This window comes from Aptenodytes forsteri, unplaced genomic scaffold (assembly GCF_000699145.1).
Source record: "Aptenodytes forsteri isolate BGI_AS27 unplaced genomic scaffold, ASM69914v1 Scaffold413, whole genome shotgun sequence".
NCBI lineage: Eukaryota > Metazoa > Chordata > Aves > Sphenisciformes > Spheniscidae > Aptenodytes > Aptenodytes forsteri.
In genome coordinates this window covers 73612-92263 of record NW_008794372.1, presented here as the reverse complement: position 1 = coordinate 92263, position 18652 = coordinate 73612, and the positions used below count along the sequence as shown (strand labels likewise).

At 37.5% G+C, this 18652-nt stretch overlaps 1 protein-coding gene across 1 annotated transcript in view; it reads left to right on the top strand.

Moving 5' to 3' along the window:
* YAP1 (Yes associated protein 1) overlaps positions 1-10431 on the top strand; it is a gene marked incomplete at its 5' end in the record, with an annotated part of 95474 nt that extends 85043 nt beyond the window's left edge. The window contains 3 exons of the mRNA XM_009287730.2: positions 2377-2507; positions 7652-7764; positions 8395-10431. Of these exons, the coding sequence (XP_009286005.1) occupies positions 2377-2507; positions 7652-7764; positions 8395-8633 (483 nt within the window). The remainder of the gene's footprint in view (positions 1-2376; positions 2508-7651; positions 7765-8394) is intronic.
* Between the last annotated feature and the right edge of the window lie 8221 nt (positions 10432-18652).

Below are 18652 nucleotides of genomic sequence, written 5' to 3'. Positions count from 1 at the left end.
TAAACTATTGCATCATGAGGCAGTGCTGATTGTAAAGACCAGGCCTACCACACAATGAGATATAATGTCACTTTAGTGTTTTATATACAGAAATGACTCCGTGTTGGTTTTGCTTTGTCGTCACTCTTTGGGGCACTGGTGTGTGATTAAGCTTCTTCTGCAGGCTACTGGCACTTTTGGCCCCTCCTCTTCACCCTAGTTGGGGACTGCAGTCCAAGGAAATAAAAATGCAACACACAGATCAAAGCAAGAGGGAAGGGGAAAAGGAAAGAGCATTCTTGCCACAGCCAGGAAGCTGTAGCTACGTAAGAGCAGAGCACTCATTGATTGGCAGCTCTGCTATCAGAGTGGGGAAGGAAGGTGTGCTGTATTCCAGGTATGAACCCAAGGCTGAAGAGATTCTAGAAGTAGTGGTGCAAAATCAAGTGATTCCCCCCCCCCTCCTTTTTCATTGGATAAATAGCAAGATAGGCTTAGTTAAAAGTAGCTACATCACATGAAGGCAGTTTCTCAGAGAAGGGAAGGCTCAGGTGACATTTGGAAGAATTCTGGTCTCCAGAGGAAGGGCATAAAGACTGTAATGTGAGCAAGCAGTTCTTGAGCCATCTCTGGGATGGCTGCTCTAAGACCTTCTGCCTTCTTCAGATCACCATTTGGGAAGCATTCCAGGAAAGAAAACCTTTTTTTTTTTTCTTTTTTTTTTTTTAAAACGGATTGAGTCCACCTGTATATCAACCTTCTTGTATCAAGGCTGATGTGACTGACAGAAGTTTGTAAACTTAGCTGTGAAGTAAGACCTCATATAGTCTTTGCACTTGTTTTTATTACACAAGCAAATGAAAATCATATGGATAAGCCTATAGAATTGCTTAAAAGGTGTCTACCATCCTGTGATCTGAAAATGAGGAGAAGGAGTATTATTACTATTTATTAGAACAGTGGCCAAGTAAGTGGTGGTGAGCAGAGGACTGGATTTACTTGGAGTAGGCAATTGGGTGTGACAAACACAAAAAACAATGTTATGTTCGTACACTTTCTGCAAAGGTCTAATCAACTGGAGTGAGAAGACCTTCTAGTACAAGACATGAAACTTGGTTTTAAAGGAATATGTAGAATAACAATCCACAGGAATGGGAGTGAAGCATATGCAGATTAGAAAAGGAAAACAACCAGGTGGTAGGGAAGCATTCGGTATTTGGCACAATCTGCTGCAAAATAAAATAACCTTAGACTTTTTTTAAAAGAAATCACTTTGAAGAAGAATTGGAGAAAGATTATTTTTATATAGTAAAACAATAGTCCTTAGGCTCATAATTGAGAAAGGATGAAGAACTCTCATTTTACAAGTGAGAAATACTGAGTGTTGTCAGGACTGACAGGATTGGTTTTGCCTGAGATTAGCTTCCCAGGCACAGCCTGGAAATCACATAGTACTACTAATGGTAACAAGATAGTCAATAGATTTCTTGACCAGTCTCTACATTAACAAAGCACAGACTTGGTGAGCCATTGATGATGTTTTAGGAGAGGTGCTTGAAGAAAATTATTGTATTTTTCACATGTATGGAATTATGGATTACCTGTTTAAAAAGGCACTGGAAATTACATAAATTACATAAAATGCTGCTTATCTCCACCCACCTTTAATTTTGTGTATTTTATATTAAAACTTATTTTCATTAAATAGTAATGACAAGCTTTATGGATGGATTGATTCAAGTTGGTGCACAGTCAGATGCGTACAACTGTATATGTAATCTAGGTTCATAACTTCAGAAGTGCAGTTTTAAGTAAGAAATTGCTAGGGATTTGAAGAGCTTTAAGATTTATGTATGGGGCGAATCACTGATTTGATCAATCAAATTTCAAAATGCGTGCCTCAAACAGGAGTAGTGAATGGGAACTTGCAGGGAAAGACTTTAAACTTTGCTGAATGAAACAAGCAAGGTAAAAAGGAAACCAGGGACTAAATCAGAACTTAAAAGAAATAGGGAAAAAGTGCTAGTCAGCAGAGCTAGACAGATGTATCTTAGGAGTCAGGTGGTGTTAACAATTCTTTTTTTGATCTTAATAATAGACTTAGCAAAAGGATATTGAAGTGAACTAAAAAAGATTTATGTAAACATACAGATATTTATATCCATAAATACATTTACAGTGAAGTCTCTGTAATACTGGGCTTGACTGGTGGAACTTCAATTATCATTGAAGCCAGTAAAAATTCTTGCTTTGTCTTCAGAAACGTAATTTCATATAAATCTTGTAACTGAAAACAGTAAAAGCATCAATTACCTGTAATGTCATGTGTTTATGTATCTGAAAAGTGCATTCAGATGCCTAACATGATCTTTCTTTCTCCCCCTCCACCTGTTCTAGGAATTGGCTCTCCGTAGCCAGCTTCCAACAATGGAACAAGACAGTGGATCTCAAAACCCCGTGTCATCTCCTGGAATGTCTCAGGAACTGAGAACAATGACTACAAATAGTTCTGATCCCTTTCTTAACAGGTTTGTAGGAGTAGCTACTAGAGGGAAAAAAATTGATTTAGAATTCTGTTTGGTACATGTAACAGTTTATTTTGAACATCTGTCTGTTCCAAAAGCCACAGCTGTAAATGAATCTTTCCTTAAATGGCAAGTCTAGTAAAAGTTGAGGATTAAAAACTGTCTCCTGTGGGAGGAAGTAGTCTGTTCAGACTTGTAGGAAGGTTTTTTATTCAAAGTCATAACATGTTTGCCTCTGCACAATCTGTTGACTAACAGTCATTTCAAATTACTGACTCAGAAGAATTTGTGAATAGCTTGCTATGAGATCAGATGAACTGTGAGGCACATTTAGAATTACACCTTGAGGTTCATTTTAAGGTTTCTCCATTCACCCCTCCTCTCCACTTCAGGTATTTAATTTAGCAGTATTTTTACTCTGTTAATGTTAGGTCTGCAAATAGCGGCATGTTTCATTTTAAATGCTGTATTATTTTGAAGTGGGTCTTTTAATTCAAGATTTAGAATTTTACAGTATAGACTATTTTTTTTTTATAACTTTTTCCTTAATCCCTCTGATTTGGAACGCTTGTTTTGTTGGAAATACTGTTCTAATTACAGCTTGCAAATGCTTCATACTAACCATTACAACTTTGGAGAAACTGCTGCAGCTTGAGATAAGTCTTGTCTGTATTTTTTGCTTAGCATGCTGGAAAGAAAAGATGAAAACGGTAAAACAGTCAAATCTCCAAGCCATATAAACTTTTAATTAATGGAGTAAAAATCTATTAACATTTCAGCAGTATCAAGTAGTTGATCTTAAGTTGGAGTAGTTAATTTTGTAGTTCTTCTAGACTATATTTTGTCAGCATTCTAAACTGATACCAACTCAGTATCCCCTACCATAAAAGAAAAATTACGTGTTCTGTCAGAGTTCATCACTACTTTTCTGCATTACCTTGAAATGCTAGCCTAACTTTAGAATGCTTACTGTAAATGCTCATGAAGTATAACAACATGCTTGTCCTTCTCTTTAATAGTACATTATTATACTCGTGGAAAACCCCATAAAATTAATCTTGATTCTTTCAGTGTAAGTCTTAACTTCCATGCTTTTTGCCACCAATACAGTTTCAAACCTGTTTGTAAGGTAAGAAGTCCACATCATGTTACAACTGGCATGATTTTGGAGTAGGGCAAGCTTAAATACCTGCTGTAATTTTAGATACTGAAAACTGTTAAAATCTTTGTAAACCTTTGCTGCAATTATAAATCCCTTCCCATATTCTTTTGAATAACTTAATGTTGCTGATATCTCACACTTAGGTTCTTCATCCCTAAAGATGTACTGTCATTGTATGTAACTTTTCCAGTTATTGATATTCCATCAGTTTAGCTTAAGTTTGTTTCATTTTCTGCCTTTTCCAGGAGACTTCTCTGTCATTTCATATACTCTGTCCTTACTTTAATTCTCAAAATTAGTCATGTTCAGTGTAGATGGTGCAAGAACATACCCTCCATCTTGCCAGTGGAATCTGTTGTCATTCATATAGTTTAGGTTATGTAAATAACGTCTGTTGCTCTTAAGCTTTTTCTCCTACTGCATGAAGTATTGTCTGTGCTAGTGGTGTGTGTGCTACTGTGAGAGTGGGAGAAAAATTTCTGTCTCAAGGTACACAGTGCTTTGTATATATTGGAGAAAAGCAATTTAAAAAAAAGAAAAGGCCTTGCATGTGGAGACGAAAGTAGTGGTGTTTTGTTGTTAAACTCCCTAAGGAAGTAAGTGGTATTTCCAAGTTTTGGGTAAGCCCTTCAGGAAGACTTATCTCTACACAGATAAATCTGATTAGAAAACTTCATTTTTTTGTTGGAGGGAGGGATTGTCCTCCATGGAATTCATTCTGGAATCTGGTGTGAACCTTAACTGTGCTCGCCCTGTCACAAGACACAAAAAGGACAAGAAATCTTAAAACTGACCTGCTTTCCTATGAGAAGCCTCTGTAGGTAGATGATGGCCTTGATCTGTTATAGTAACATACTAGCTTGAATTTCTGGAAGGCTGTTGCCATCATAGATTGAGCCCAGGTATATTTTTAAATTTGTTCTTAAAAGATGTAGAATCCTCACATCTTCAAAACCTGTTTTCTGACCTGAAGGAAATGCATCTTTAGGTTTCAAATGGCCATGGCAATGCACTAATGCAGTTTATCCATTTTGTGTCTACACACATGCAATGTAAAATGATGGATCTTTACCTTTAATTAGAAACAGGAAAAAAGCTAGAAAGGGCAAATTCATGTTGTTTGTAATTTTTTGGCAGGTTGATAATTAGAAAGGACTATTTACTGTAAAGTGCAAAAAGATACTACTTGCCTAGTTGCAAATATGTTTAACTGGGCTTTTTTTGTAGCTCTTACCCCACACAAAATACTGAAAATCTGTACTTGACTTAAGTGCAGAATATCTTAATTTGCATTTTGGTCAGAGCATTGTCCCCTTCTAGGTAATTTTATGTACCTCACCGCACTTAATTCTGGCATATGAGTAAGGGAAAGGGATTTTAAAAAAGGACATTTTTGTATATGCGTTGCTGTCTCTGAATTAGATACAGGAGTCCAATAGTTTTGCCCTAAAGATCTCCTTGATGTCCCTTACGTTAAAGTTCAGACTTACAGAAATGCTTCTTTCTATCTTTGTAGGGTGTATATATAAAGCTTCTAACTTTAGGTACTAAAGTTGGATATCCAAAGTTTAGGTAGTTGAATATTTCCCACTGCCTACATAATCAGAACATCCAAAAATCTCAGAAAATAATTGCTACATTGGGGCAATTTGAGAAAATGTACAGTAGTGTTTTCATTTACATAGCCAATCTTCTGCTTGCTGTCTTCAGTACTGACTGTCATTGTGGTATATTTTATTTTTTAAATGGGACATCCAGCAATGCAGACTTTATTAGATGATTTCACCTTTTGGTTTGCCACTCTGTTTATATATTTTTGTCTATTAGATTTATATTGGTAGTGACTGTAATTCTCTGTTTAACTCCTAAATTGGGATTTCTTCTTTGTATACATGTATTTTAACAAGTATTGAAGAAGCATCCACTCTATTTTGGGTAATGCAGTTGAGTTGCATGCAGTAATTTTGGGTGGTGTGACTACTAAACGAAGAAAGCCTTGTTGAAGAAAGAGGAAATATGTATTAAGGAGTGATGTGAAGAGAAGGACTGCACATTCCAAGTGTGAGAGCAGCAGCAAAAAAGCCTTCGCAACCAGAGTGATTTAGTTCAGCATAGTCTCAGTTCTGTTTTTAGTATTTTGTCCCACAAAGTAAACCAGCATTTTTTTCACAGAAGTTTTAACAATCCTAATAATTAAGCTGTTTATCAAATGTGTGGTGATACTATTTTTAAATCTAAAAAAAAAAAAAAGAAATATTTATGATTTAGCTGTAAAGAAATGTTAGGTTTCTTTCTTGTATGGCAAAGATGTCTTCGTGAAATCTAGTATGTATATATTCATGGCTGATGGCATTCTACTTGAACCCAATGTTGAATAGCTAGCTGTTCAACCATCATCTTTTTCATTCTTCATAATTGACAAAAAGGCATACGCTATATATTTAATGAGCACATTATGAGAAGGATCAGTATGTCTTCAAATGCTAATTTGAATAGTAAGTCAAGTTGATCTTCATTTAGTATTCAAGCTGGAAAATCAGTAGGGATTCTCAGTGAATGCTACCACAACCTGAAGAAATAGAGATTTTGAAAATATTTTGTGAAACTTGGATATTAGGAGATGCAGGGGGAGGGAGGTAATGGTGTATTTCTACAGCTGCTTATGCAGGCAAGTTCCTGCCAGAAAACCTGCTGCTGCTTGGGCTCTTCTCCACGGGTCACAGTTCCTGCCAGGAACCTGCTCCTGCATGGACTGTCCACAGGCTGCAGCTTCCTTCAGGGCACATCCACCTGCAGCGCGGGGTCCTCCACAGGCTGCAGGGTGGGTATCTGCTCCACTATGGTCCTCCATGGGCTGCAGGGAGACAACCTGTGTCACCATGATTTTCTCCATGGGCTGCAGGGGAATCTCTGCTCCGGTGCCTGGAGCACCTCCTCCCCCTCCTTCCTCACTGACCTTGGTGTCTGCAGGGCTGTTTCTCTCATGTTTTCTCACTCCTCTCTCACAGCTGCTGCACAGTGGGGTTTTTTTACCCTTTCTTAAATACGTTATCACAGAGGTACCACCACTGTCACTGATGGGCTCAGCTTTGGGCAGCAGCAGGACCATTTTGCAGCCAGCTGGAATCAGCTGTGTCTGACATGGGGTCAGCTCCTGTTGTCTTCTCATAGAGGCCACCGCTGCAGCCCCCCTGCTACGAAAACCTTGCTGCGTAAACTCAATACACTGGCCTACTTGCCTCCCATCCCATCCCGAATTTCCCACTGAAGCTTTCTTGGTCTTGCTCGCTCCGCTGGCAGTAAGAAAGCGAATGCATGTAAGGCCCTGTGCCATCACTTTTGTTAACTGTTCTGTCAACAAGATCGTTCTGAACAGGGTTTGTTTACAGGATGGCTTCTGTACCAGTATTTGATTTATATTAGGGCGCTCTCTTGCCATGACATGTATGACTGAACTAGTAGTAACGCAACAGTGGGAAGCAATTGAAGGATCGCTAAAGGAGTTCCAACTATAGCTCCTATTTATAACAGTAGTGACCTAAAAATAGACTTCAGTGGTTGATTAAACGAGGGGACATCAGTAGTTAGAAATATTTTTTTTTAATCCTTATAGAAGTGTGAAAGGGTATGCCATTATTATTATTATTTTTATAATCATTAGGGACTATCTGTGATATGCTTCTAATGGTTTTTAGCTGTGGGTGGGTGTGAGAAGTTTAAAACTATGTAGAACAGTCATTTTTTTTAAAGCTGCTTATGTATGCTCTCATCAAGTTAAATTGAATCTAAATAATATGGTTTTAATCAAAAAGGTCTGCATAAAATAAAACCCAGGTGTCTCACAAAGGCGTCAGTTTTTGATTAGAATAGAGCATTTCTTGTGACAGAATGTTTTCAAAGCCCTTGAATTGGTTCAAAAACAAGCATTTATTTGAATTTCTTCAGTACTCTACCCTCATTTTTTGCTCCTTTTCTTCTGTTACAGTGGAACATATCACTCCAGAGATGAAAGCACAGATAGTGGACTTAGCATGAGCAGTTATAGCGTACCCAGAACCCCCGATGACTTCCTGAACAGTGTTGATGAGATGGATACAGGTTTGTTTTTGTGTATATCCTTAATGCATGATTTCCAAATATACTTGTGTCCATCAAATGCTCAGCCCCTTTGTAATGAAAATAAGCAACTCTGAGAAGCTGTGATACTTTCCGCATTGTTCTACCTTCTTCTATTTCTATAATAGAAATATTATAGTTAGATTTGTGAAAAACATATTTGTAATCAACTCCATCAGGAGGATGTGGGATTGCTCATAAATAGTATCACTCCTGTTGTTATATGGGATTCGAGTGTCCATTTGCTTTTTTAAGTAATATTTTTTGTTCAGAGCTAAGAATAGTACCTCATCCAGTGTTGCTAATACTGCTCCAAAACAATATTTGACTCAGTATTGTCTTTTTCCTTTAAGCATAAAAATTAAAGTATGCTAAATGACAAAGATCTGTAGAGATTTGGGTCAGGAGGTGAAAAGGTTGAAACAAAGGCATGTTCTTTGTACAACTGCATGCAGTCAAGTCATCTTTGGTTTTTGTGATGGATTTCTATGAATCATGTTGCTTGTATGATGCAAGAGATACAGGATTAACCTTTAACCAGTTGTCCTGATAAATTGTGGGTTTGGTACTTCCAGTATATTTAATATCCATCTTGCTTTGTGTTATAACTAGGTGACAGTATCAGCCAAAGTAACATACCGTCCCATCAGAACCGTTTCCCAGACTACCTTGAAGCCATTCCAGGGACAAATGTGGACCTTGGGACACTGGAAGGAGATGGGATGAATATAGAAGGAGAAGAACTGATGCCAAGTCTGCAAGAGGCTTTGAGCTCTGACATCCTTAATGACATGGAATCTGTCTTGGCAGCCACCAAGCTAGATAAAGAGAGTTTTCTTACTTGGTTATAGGGGCCTCAGGGAGACTGAATCCTAAATCTGTGAAGGATCTAAGGAGAATAGGACATCTGTATCCGAAGTTCAGAACAAGCCAGTGTGGCACACTTTGGCTTGTGTTCAGAAAAAGTAAATGAACAAATATTCAACAAGATTCTTTCGTTTTGCTCTTCCTTGTCCATCGCTGCTGTTATATATTGCTGACTTTTTTCCACAGTTGACTCTGAAGAACAGACATCTTCTTGATCTTTTTCTATTGCTGTTGCAACTACTGTTCAAGGGGGGTAGGGAGGGATGATGAGCCTATTTGGATGACGAATGCCATTCCTTTTGTCCTAGCGTGCGCTTGCATATCATTTTATCCAAGTACTCAGATTTGAGAGTTAATTTCTGCATGTCACTGCTTGTAGTTTGCTCAGCTAGTTGTCTCCTGCTGCTTGTGGCAAGTGGTAAAACATGACATACTGGGGTGACAAGCCAAAAATGATGTATCTGGTCAAAAGAAGTCAATACTGATTTGGAGATATGATTTAAAGGAGGGCTGAAGACTGTTTGGCATTAAGTGTTTCTACTAGTAGCTCTTTCATTAGTCACAAAGTGCTCTTCTTGTTCATATTTTATGTTATAGTAAATCATGAGTCATTTTACATAGAAACATATATGAACTTTGATTGTTGCCACATATTCTAGCCTAACTTTTGTTTGTCAAAAATAGTTCGATTATTTTTGTTAGTTGGTTTAACTGTAGCTGTAGGATGGGAAGTAATTATAGGTGTTCTTTTTTTTAAAATAGTGAAATCTAAGGGTTTTTTCTGATTTCACATAGTCTTATTTAAATCTGAATTGTCTGCTTTTTTATACTTAAAACATGCCTATTGTAGCCTGATAAGCTAGTGAGTACATAAACCAGTATGTTTTGCCTGTAACTTTTTTATTTTTTTTAAAGGCTAGCTTTGAATGTAATCATTAGAATTCATGACCAGTGGCTTATTTTTCATGTTTATTTGCAAGATTTTGAATTAGAATCTGACTGCAGCAATATAAAAGTTAGAATCCTAAGTGTTGTATGTACAATTTTCAAATGCATTTTAAAGTAGCAGAAACCATTTTAAAATGACAGATGCACCTAATCTCTCTTCTGGTTTTCAGTTTTGATATCTAAGCGAGTTTAGATTTTAAAATCCTTAATGGGAAAAAACTTTATGAAAAGTTTCTCTTAAGTTAGCATGGAAAAAGTCTGAACTATTAATATCACTCTAAGTTGCAATGAAAAGGCTAGAACACCAAAAAAAAAAATCCTCAAGAAAAACTCCTAAGTGTAGTAGTTATCAAATTCTGTTTGGTGAAAAATAAGCCCTGGACACTATATGTAGAAGAATGTAAAGATATGTGTTAGATGGTGACATGAGCAGGTAATGAAGTGTATATTAGTAGTAGAGCTTAGCATGGGGTAGAGGTGAATATGAATTATCTTTATTTTAACAGGAAAAGATGTATCACTAAGTTGTCTGCAGGAGTTGACACAGTTTCCAAAGAGTATTTTTAAATGAACAAAATGAGAATGAATCAAACTTTCAGTATAAGCTATGAAGTTTTGTGGGGCTTTTGTTTTTTTTCTGATGAAAAATAGTGTCACCTGTTAACACCTCTATAATTAAGGGCCTGTCACCATTCTCAACATGAGCCTTTATTTTCAAGGGTGTATAACATGTCTATAAAGATACTGTAAGCATGAAACTTGGTTTTGAAAAAAATCTCAGCTAGCAGGGACTTCTCCCGGGGAGAGATTTTCGGGGTTTTTTTGTTTTGCGTTTTTTTAAAGACATTGATTATTTTTCAAGTTAGGAATGAATTAGCAAAACAAAACAGAAAAGCACCCCATATTAGTATTATCATTTGGATTCTTTAATGCTTCAGAAATAGTTATGTTTTAGGATAATGTAAAGAATGAAAACTCTGAACCAAGTCTCATTTTAAAAACTGAAGCAGCAGAGGCAGAGATTTGAAATTTGCCACTATAAATGTACATTTACTACTTTACATAAGGATATTAGTGTTCGGAATACACAAAATTGTTTGTGGCTTGTTATGGCCAGGTTTTAAAATACCAATTTTCAAAACACGTCCACAATGGCAAATATATTCTGTTACACCAATAATTCAGCGATTAATAGGCCACTTATATTGTGCAATGACACAATAGCTCCTAAAGCAGTATATTGTGTCCAAGATAGGGATTTTAGTAGCATTTTTACAATTTCGTTATGAATTCTTCTCTCTTCTTCCCTTCAGGAAAAAAAGACACTAAGTTGTTGTAACTTGAATGGTCTGACATAAAACCACAACAGCAAGGAAATTTCAGAGTTGATTCTATTCCAGTTGTCTTCCACAGTTGTATCCAGGTATAATAGCACATACGATGCACTGAGTGCAAACTCCTGACATGCTGTACCTTGCTACAACAGGGATGAGTACAGAACAAATTTTTCTTTCCTTGCTTTTGTGTGTTTGTCACAGCTTTAATATTTGAATGTTTTCTTCTCATTGTAGAAACACTAAATGGCTTATACTGTATTTGGGTAGCACTGCTTAGGGTAGATACTGACAAGCTGGGAATCCTTGAACTGCTCTAACATTAATTCTGTTTTGTGATACTTATTTTAATTGATTTTAATACATTTCCTTTCTCTCATTTATTAGGAAACATACCACAGAGATGCTGTACTGTTGGCAATCAACATTAATTTGGATTTTTTTTTTTTTTTAATTCTGCAAATGCATTGTTTGATGAAGTGGTTAAAATTGTTTGAAATGCGAAAGTGTTTTGGGTAGTATTTTATACTGATGTATATATTGAAACAGAAATCATTGTAATAATTGTAATAGCTTTTAGTTATAAATACACTACATGCAGACAGATGGGGCTGTACAGTACTGTGCTGTTCAACACCTGGGCAGGGCTACTGCTTGGAAACAGGTTGCAGTGTCAGTAAACCATATGGATCAAATATTGTACCATTCAGTGTTGGCGCTCACCAATGCAAAAGGAGAAGAGACGATTGCAACATGATTAACACTACATAGCTTTCACACATCTGGTAAATTAGTACTAAAGTGACCTTTTCACTTACAAGCATGTTTTTTATACAAATTAACAGGTGTGCCTGTGTAAAATAATTTGTTTTCTGTATCTTGGAAAAAATACTCTCCACATTTAGAATGTTGTATGTTAGAGAACTCTTAAATGCACCCTTGTCAAAAATTATATATATTAGTTACCAATGTTACTTTTAGATATGAGCATGACTGTAAGTTAGGTACTTAAGTACATTCTGTTACATTATTTTTCTTTATGTAATACTTTTTCAGTTGTTTTATTTGGTATAAATATATACTTTGTGCTTAAACATCTTTGTTTGTTTTTAACATTCAATAGTATGTAAAGATACTGATTTCCTTCAGTAAGATGAATGCATTGAATTGTTGGAATTCCTATTGCAGTATGTCTGTTCTCGTCCCCCTTGTCACAGCTTTTGTGGTCATAAACTCTCCAGTCCTGCAAACATTGTGTACAAACTCACCTAAGAGACAAGGGAGTCCCACTGAAGTCAGTGAAGGCTTAACATTAACGAATACATCTCTGTGTGTTTGCAATAATGAAGAGACAGTGACTTTACTGAGCCTCATACAGTTCGTGTAAAACAATACTTTAATTGCATATGGCACTATAGTGAGAGCTGGTAACAGAACGTCTGTTATCTACTATAAGAAAGCGTCCACTTTTTGCAGATACGCTTGCAATGTTCAGGATCTTCCCATGTAGCAGATACGTTTTTGGCTAACTCTACATTTATACAATAATTTGTGGCAGACTATCAATAAAGACGCGCTATTTTCATTTCCAAGTTTTGACTTATGAATTGTGAAATACGTAATGACATACCTTGAAAGTGTCTGAAGATTTTTAGTTTAAAAAATCTTGACAGGATTCATTAATTTTGACCTTCTGTAAAACAGAAATTTTGAAAGGTGTTTTTCTTAATGTAATGCAATTTGTGATGGCTGAAGTCACACACTATTTGTGTTTCAGCAGCTCCAGAGCTACTACTATTCAGCACTGAAATGCCTCAACCCTGTGAAATTCGGTGCAATTGTGTGTTTTCTTAGTTAAAGGTCCAGGGCTCAATGCTTCTATCAGTTTGTCTTTTACTCATGAGTTCATAGCTAGGTTTAGTCACTCAGATCCTTTGAATTTAAACCTGACATCACACCTTGCGCCTGGGAGTAGAAAGCCGGTGCCAGGGCACGACAAGGCACCAATATCTTGCTGATACTCCTCTCTCCCATTTGTAAGGTGGTGACATACTGCAGTAGCTGAAGCATGAGTGACCTTCCGAGGCAGCCCTAAATAGACTGTATTACAGCAAAGCAGGATATCTGGTCCAGGTGTTCCAGGCTCGCTTGGCAATTCTTTTTGAAATATTTTCAACACTTAGTTAAAAATAAAAAGTGCTTGTTTCAATAAGCCAGAAATAGTATGCTTCCAAGGAAGCTTTGAGTCTTCCCTATGCTAATGTGCAAGTTATCAGCAAAAAAAGCATTTCTCACCTAGGATCATTAACAAAATAATTATTTGAGATCAGGCTATGATCTGTCTTAGCATCTCCTGTTCTGGAGGTTCATTCGGAGATAAAGTGGGGCCATCAATTTTATTTACAGCATCAGTATCCATAGTTTATATGTTCCTGTTGAAGAGTAAAGGTGTGCTTCTTGCCCCTTGTCGTCACTGCTTATTATTGCTAACAGTAGTTATCTGCACCTTCTAAATTTAGATGTCATCAAAGCAGGAAGACATCTGTACAGCATGGAAAATCTTGGCTTACATGAAATGGTAAAACCAACACTAACTGAAGAACCAAATTGTCTTTAGAATATTGGGTAGAGCTTTGTACCAACTACTATATCCAGCACATAATGTCTCTTAAACAAAAAAGCCAGTATGTTTTTCTCTAAAGAAAAAAAATGGAGGAAGTGTGTGGAATAAGAAACCACATGGTATAAATGCCAATACATCTGACAAAGCTGCCTAATGGTTTTTGTGGAAAACTCATGATTTTTACTTTTCCTGACATATTCCTCTCTTTAATGCAGAGGTTGTAACAGTGAATGCTACAGATGTAGGCTGTTACTTACTGGTATTATTTTCTCTGTATGGGAATGAAGTTGGTCACTGATTATAGGGTTTTTTAATATTAAAGTGGTTTGTATTAGAACATGAGAGGCAAAGTAATTTTATTGGATTTTCCTGTCTTTATTAGCAAATGATTTAAAAAAAAAAAAAAAAAAGGGGGGGGAGAAGTCAAGAGCAGCCCGAGGCTTTTTATTCGATGTTATTGCAGCAACAAAATAGAGCTCCATAAAAACGGTATGTTAGATCTCACCTGAAATGCCCTTTCTCCCTTATATGTTATTTCTGAGCTACTCTAGTGTTTTTTAAATTATTTATTGTATTTACCCTCTGCAAGTTTTGCTTGCCTGACACCTAAAGACTGGGACTGTAGTGCTATAGGTGCTGTTCATCCCCAAAGGAGAGCAGAATTCCTCCTCTCCAGAATTCAGCTGTCATCCTGTTTGAAGTCTAATGCAGAAATTACAGTCGGACTCCAAACATGCTGCCCAACCACTGTTACAGGATGGTTATTGGCAAGCATGATTTTTTTGAACAATGGTGGATTTCTGTTCTGCTTCGACTTCCCAAAGACTGGAAAAAGTTCAGCTTTCCTATTTCATTACTTTGATTTCTGCGGCTGGTTGTCACAGCCGGGGTATGGAGTCCTCCCTACGCCAGTGCCGCCATGCCTGCTGGAGGACTCCTTAACCAGCACTTCAACCTGATGTTAACAGTGATTTTTTTTAAAGCTGACAGTTTTATTCAGTCTTTCACTCACAGTTTCATTGTTAGGCATGCAAATACAATTGTCTCGGCTCTCTTGACTGACAAGTGGCCCTTTTCAGACTTCACCAAGTGATAAAATCCTTTCATACCCATCATCCGCTGTTGAAGAGTGTGACCCGGAGGCCTCTGAGAGGTCCAGCTGTAATTCTGGACTTTCAAAATCTACCATTAAAACAAGATACTGGTTGTGTGGATGTATGACAAAATCCCAGACCCACACTTCTAAGAAACTGCATGATGTAGGTGGCGATATCTCAGCAAATGGCAGTAACTGCCTTCTGGTTAGACCATTGGTCTTCAGCCTGTGGTCTGCAGGCTGCAAAGGGCTATGGATGTCTGTTTAGTCCAAGAAGTTGCTAGCAAAAGCAAAGCCTGTTGGGCAGCCTTACGCTTTCTGTACAGGAGAGATTCGGACTGCTGCTGAGAAAAGTTTCAGTGCCTACAAAAGGTGACAACTGCTGGACTGGTTAAAGCTCCCCTGCTGCTGCAGCCTGTACCTGCCCACCACCTTCATCCCCACCCACAGGTGATTCTAGCAACTGCTTTAAAGCCCTGGCTTTTAGATTTATATACACTGCTATGTAAAACTGTGTGACTTCCTTTATTTCTTAATTTTGATTTTTCGCTTAAGACACGACTCTCCTTTTAAAAGTCTTTGTTCCTGTTAACAGCCTTTCAGGATCTTTCTTGAATGCAAGATTAAAATAGCCTTTTGAGCATGAAGTAGTGTTCAGGGAAAGCTGAGCTTACAATGAGAAGTACCCTAGAGTTTTCCCTAAAAGCATATTTATTGTTAGACACTGAAACATGTACCTGGTTCCAGTTCAAAATAGCAAGAGAGACGGAGATCATTCCTCTTAGCATTCTCTGCATTCTTATTCAAGTAGCAAGGAGTTTGACCCACAGGCATTTAACTCAGTCCTTTGAGGCACTTGACAAATCAATTTGGTAATCTTTATATAGATACAGATTCCTCTAAGGATTATCTGAATGTAATATGCACCAACAGATCACTGAGAAATAGAAATTTCTCTTTGCATCTTAGTGGCAAGAATGCTAGAAAACCTGTCAGCCAAACAGTAATATTGGTATCCAAGTTCTCTTATCTGTATGCTAGCCCTGGCTTGGAAAATAAGCTGGTTTTATGTGAAAATCCATTATTGCAGTAAGGCTCAGGTTCCTTACAACTGTGGTCTCTGCCGGTGAAGTCTACTGTTGCGATACGTGGATTTTGCTTTATCGTCACCTTGAGAATAAAATAGTGAAGTCTGGTGAGGTCCATGAAGAGGAAGGAAGCGGACCAGACCTGTACTGCTGTACGAGGCCAGAGTTTCTCAGCTGCTTTTAGAAATGTCTCGCTTCTAATGAAGTGAAGACATCTGGTGGACTAGTCTCTTTGTGGCAACTGGCTTCACATTTGCTTGCATTTTATTTTTAATGTCACTAACATCTAACAGATGGCCACGTTATTGAAGTGAGTGCATTGGTGACAATTGAAACAAAGGATAAAGATGTTTTAAAAAACGCAGTGAGGTACACTCTAGCTGGGTACACATTGCTGTGGATAAAGAGGACTCCCAGCTTGTAGTGGCACAGCTGACTTTCTGCTTAGCCTTTAAGTGAGGCATTTTCCCATTTCCCAGGAAAGCTGTGTGGCATGGTTTTACTTGTGTCCTGGGAGCACTGAAACATTAATGTTTGCAAAATGCTTTGAGGCTAAAGCAGTATTTAAGTGCTTCCTATTAATTCATTCTCAAACCATGCTATTTTAAGGGTCTGTTACTGAGTGGCATCACCACATAGGAATATAATTTTTGCAAAGTAATATAAGGTATGCATCTGATTCTACTAGATAAAACCCACAAATATGTTACAGAAAGGTAATATGTAAGTGCCTATCAAGTGATAGTTTTCACTGACGTGTGGACACTCAGTAGGAAGGGTGAGCTGATTCAAGTTAGCCCTCCTCTGCTGCTCCCCAGTTAACTTGAATTACCTTGTATTTGGTGGAAGACAAGAGTGCACAGTTACCACTGACAGGTTAATGTGCACCAGTTCTTCCTTCTCTGAAAACTTTGTGCCTAAGTCCTTAGGTTTTTAGCTATTTTTTCAGATTCAGCTTTCCTGTTGAGTTTTATCCAGTCTTCTTTCTGGCAAGCCAAAGTAATCTTTTAGGTGTAAAAGTATATTGATTAATTATGAGTGTGAGGGGGAAAAAATCTTGCATCATTATACATATATACGCATAGAGTAATGCTGCATGCATTTGTGTGTGTATCTATATATAGACACACTACATATAAACACTGATTTCCTGCCTAAAGACAACTCGGGTTCTCATGAGCATTATGATGACTGGTCTAGGCTCATAAGGAAAAAAAAAAAACAATAGAAGTGCCATCCCAGTTATAAAGTCTGTATGGTTGTTGCTTATTTTTAAATCTTCAGGTTTTTAGGTGTGATGTAGGAGCATTTCAATTACAAAACCAAAATGAATGAGAGAGAACATGAATGCACATGTTATTCAGCTATGCTGCCTCTCAAGAAACCAGTCTCGAGCAGTTACAGCACACATATGTAAGTTAGTTTAGCTTTTGGGGACTTAAAGGCACCTTGAACAAAAAAAAAAATCCCAAAACAAAGCCCCAAAGCCAAAGGGGTGGGGTAAAAGACGATGGGTTGCCAGTCACTCCCCTCCTGTGAGTGTGCATTTGTTGCTTTTAATCTGGGACAGAAGGGCAGTTGGCTTCAGATAAGATTTGTCTGCACTGAAGTTTACCTTCAAGTTTAATGCATAATCCATGCTATGCATCTTAGTATATGCGCATTCTGTAATTGCGTAGTCATATTCGCACGCACACAAACGCAGAGCTGTGTGTGTGTGGCTAAGGAGATAGAGAACTGGTACGTTATGGAGCAAAATGTTTACTTACAGCAGGGGTTAAACCCTTAATGGGTGCCTAATACAACCGAGTCCCATGTTCCACTGATACATAGCACATACTATGCTACTTGCCTAAGTTACTCTTTTTAAATAGAGGTTAAGATGTTTTTGGATTACTTCCCCATCCCCAAGATCCCATGACAGTTGCTGGAGTTTCTTTTGGTTTTGAAGATTTAAGCTACCTCCGTGAGTGGGTCTAGACCATTTAAAAATGCATTAACATGTAGATTTATTCCAGACTTGAGTATAACTATTCCTGTACCACAATTCTTGTTCCTAGGTATTTCTTTGGTAAAACAGTAGCACTGGAATATAAGATGACAAGCTGATGTCCAGGCATTTGAAGCTGATTCAGCATGCTTTTGAAGTCAGAAGTCTTTGACCTTAGGTTTTGAATCAGCCCTTTGGACTGCGTGTTGTGCTTGCACAGGATCTAGCCTGCTACTGGAACAAAAAGGAGATTTTTATATCCCATAATAGGCAAACTGAGTGTTCTAACTAACTGCTTCTAGCACTGACTCCAGTGGCCACTCTCTTAGGCTTTTCTTTTTTTTCTTTTTTCCATCGTGTCATCTGTAAAAATGTATGATACACTTTCTTTGTTATTAAAATACTCGGATCTCAGCAGGAATGTTTGCATTTTATGCATTTATATGTATTAATACATTTGCATATATTTGTGAATTATATTTAGAAATACACACACAAAATTTGGAGGGGCTCCAAGTGTGCTATAAGACAAGATCAGACAGTGAAGTGTGGCCTTTTGGGTACAGCGTTTGATGAAAGACATGGACTGAAGATGGTGCAGAGGAGAGCAGTGATGATGAGGAAAGTGTGAGAGAGGAAGATTACAGTAGTTGGGCGGTTTATCAAGAGAAAAGCTGATTAAATAGTTAAAGATGATCTTCATGTAGAAAGCAACTGCTACTAAGAATGTTATCTGCAGTGCACAGGTTTTTCGTTTCCAAACATTGGTTCTTTCTCTGCTTAAGAAGTCCTTTAGTACCTGCTCTTTTCTTCTATTGAAAATATTTACTTAATTACTTTAATTAAGCTTGGCTGCTTTAATAAACTGGACAAAATGTTTCTACTGTGGTAAAGGGCACTTCAGTGCTATCTGTCTTCTAACTA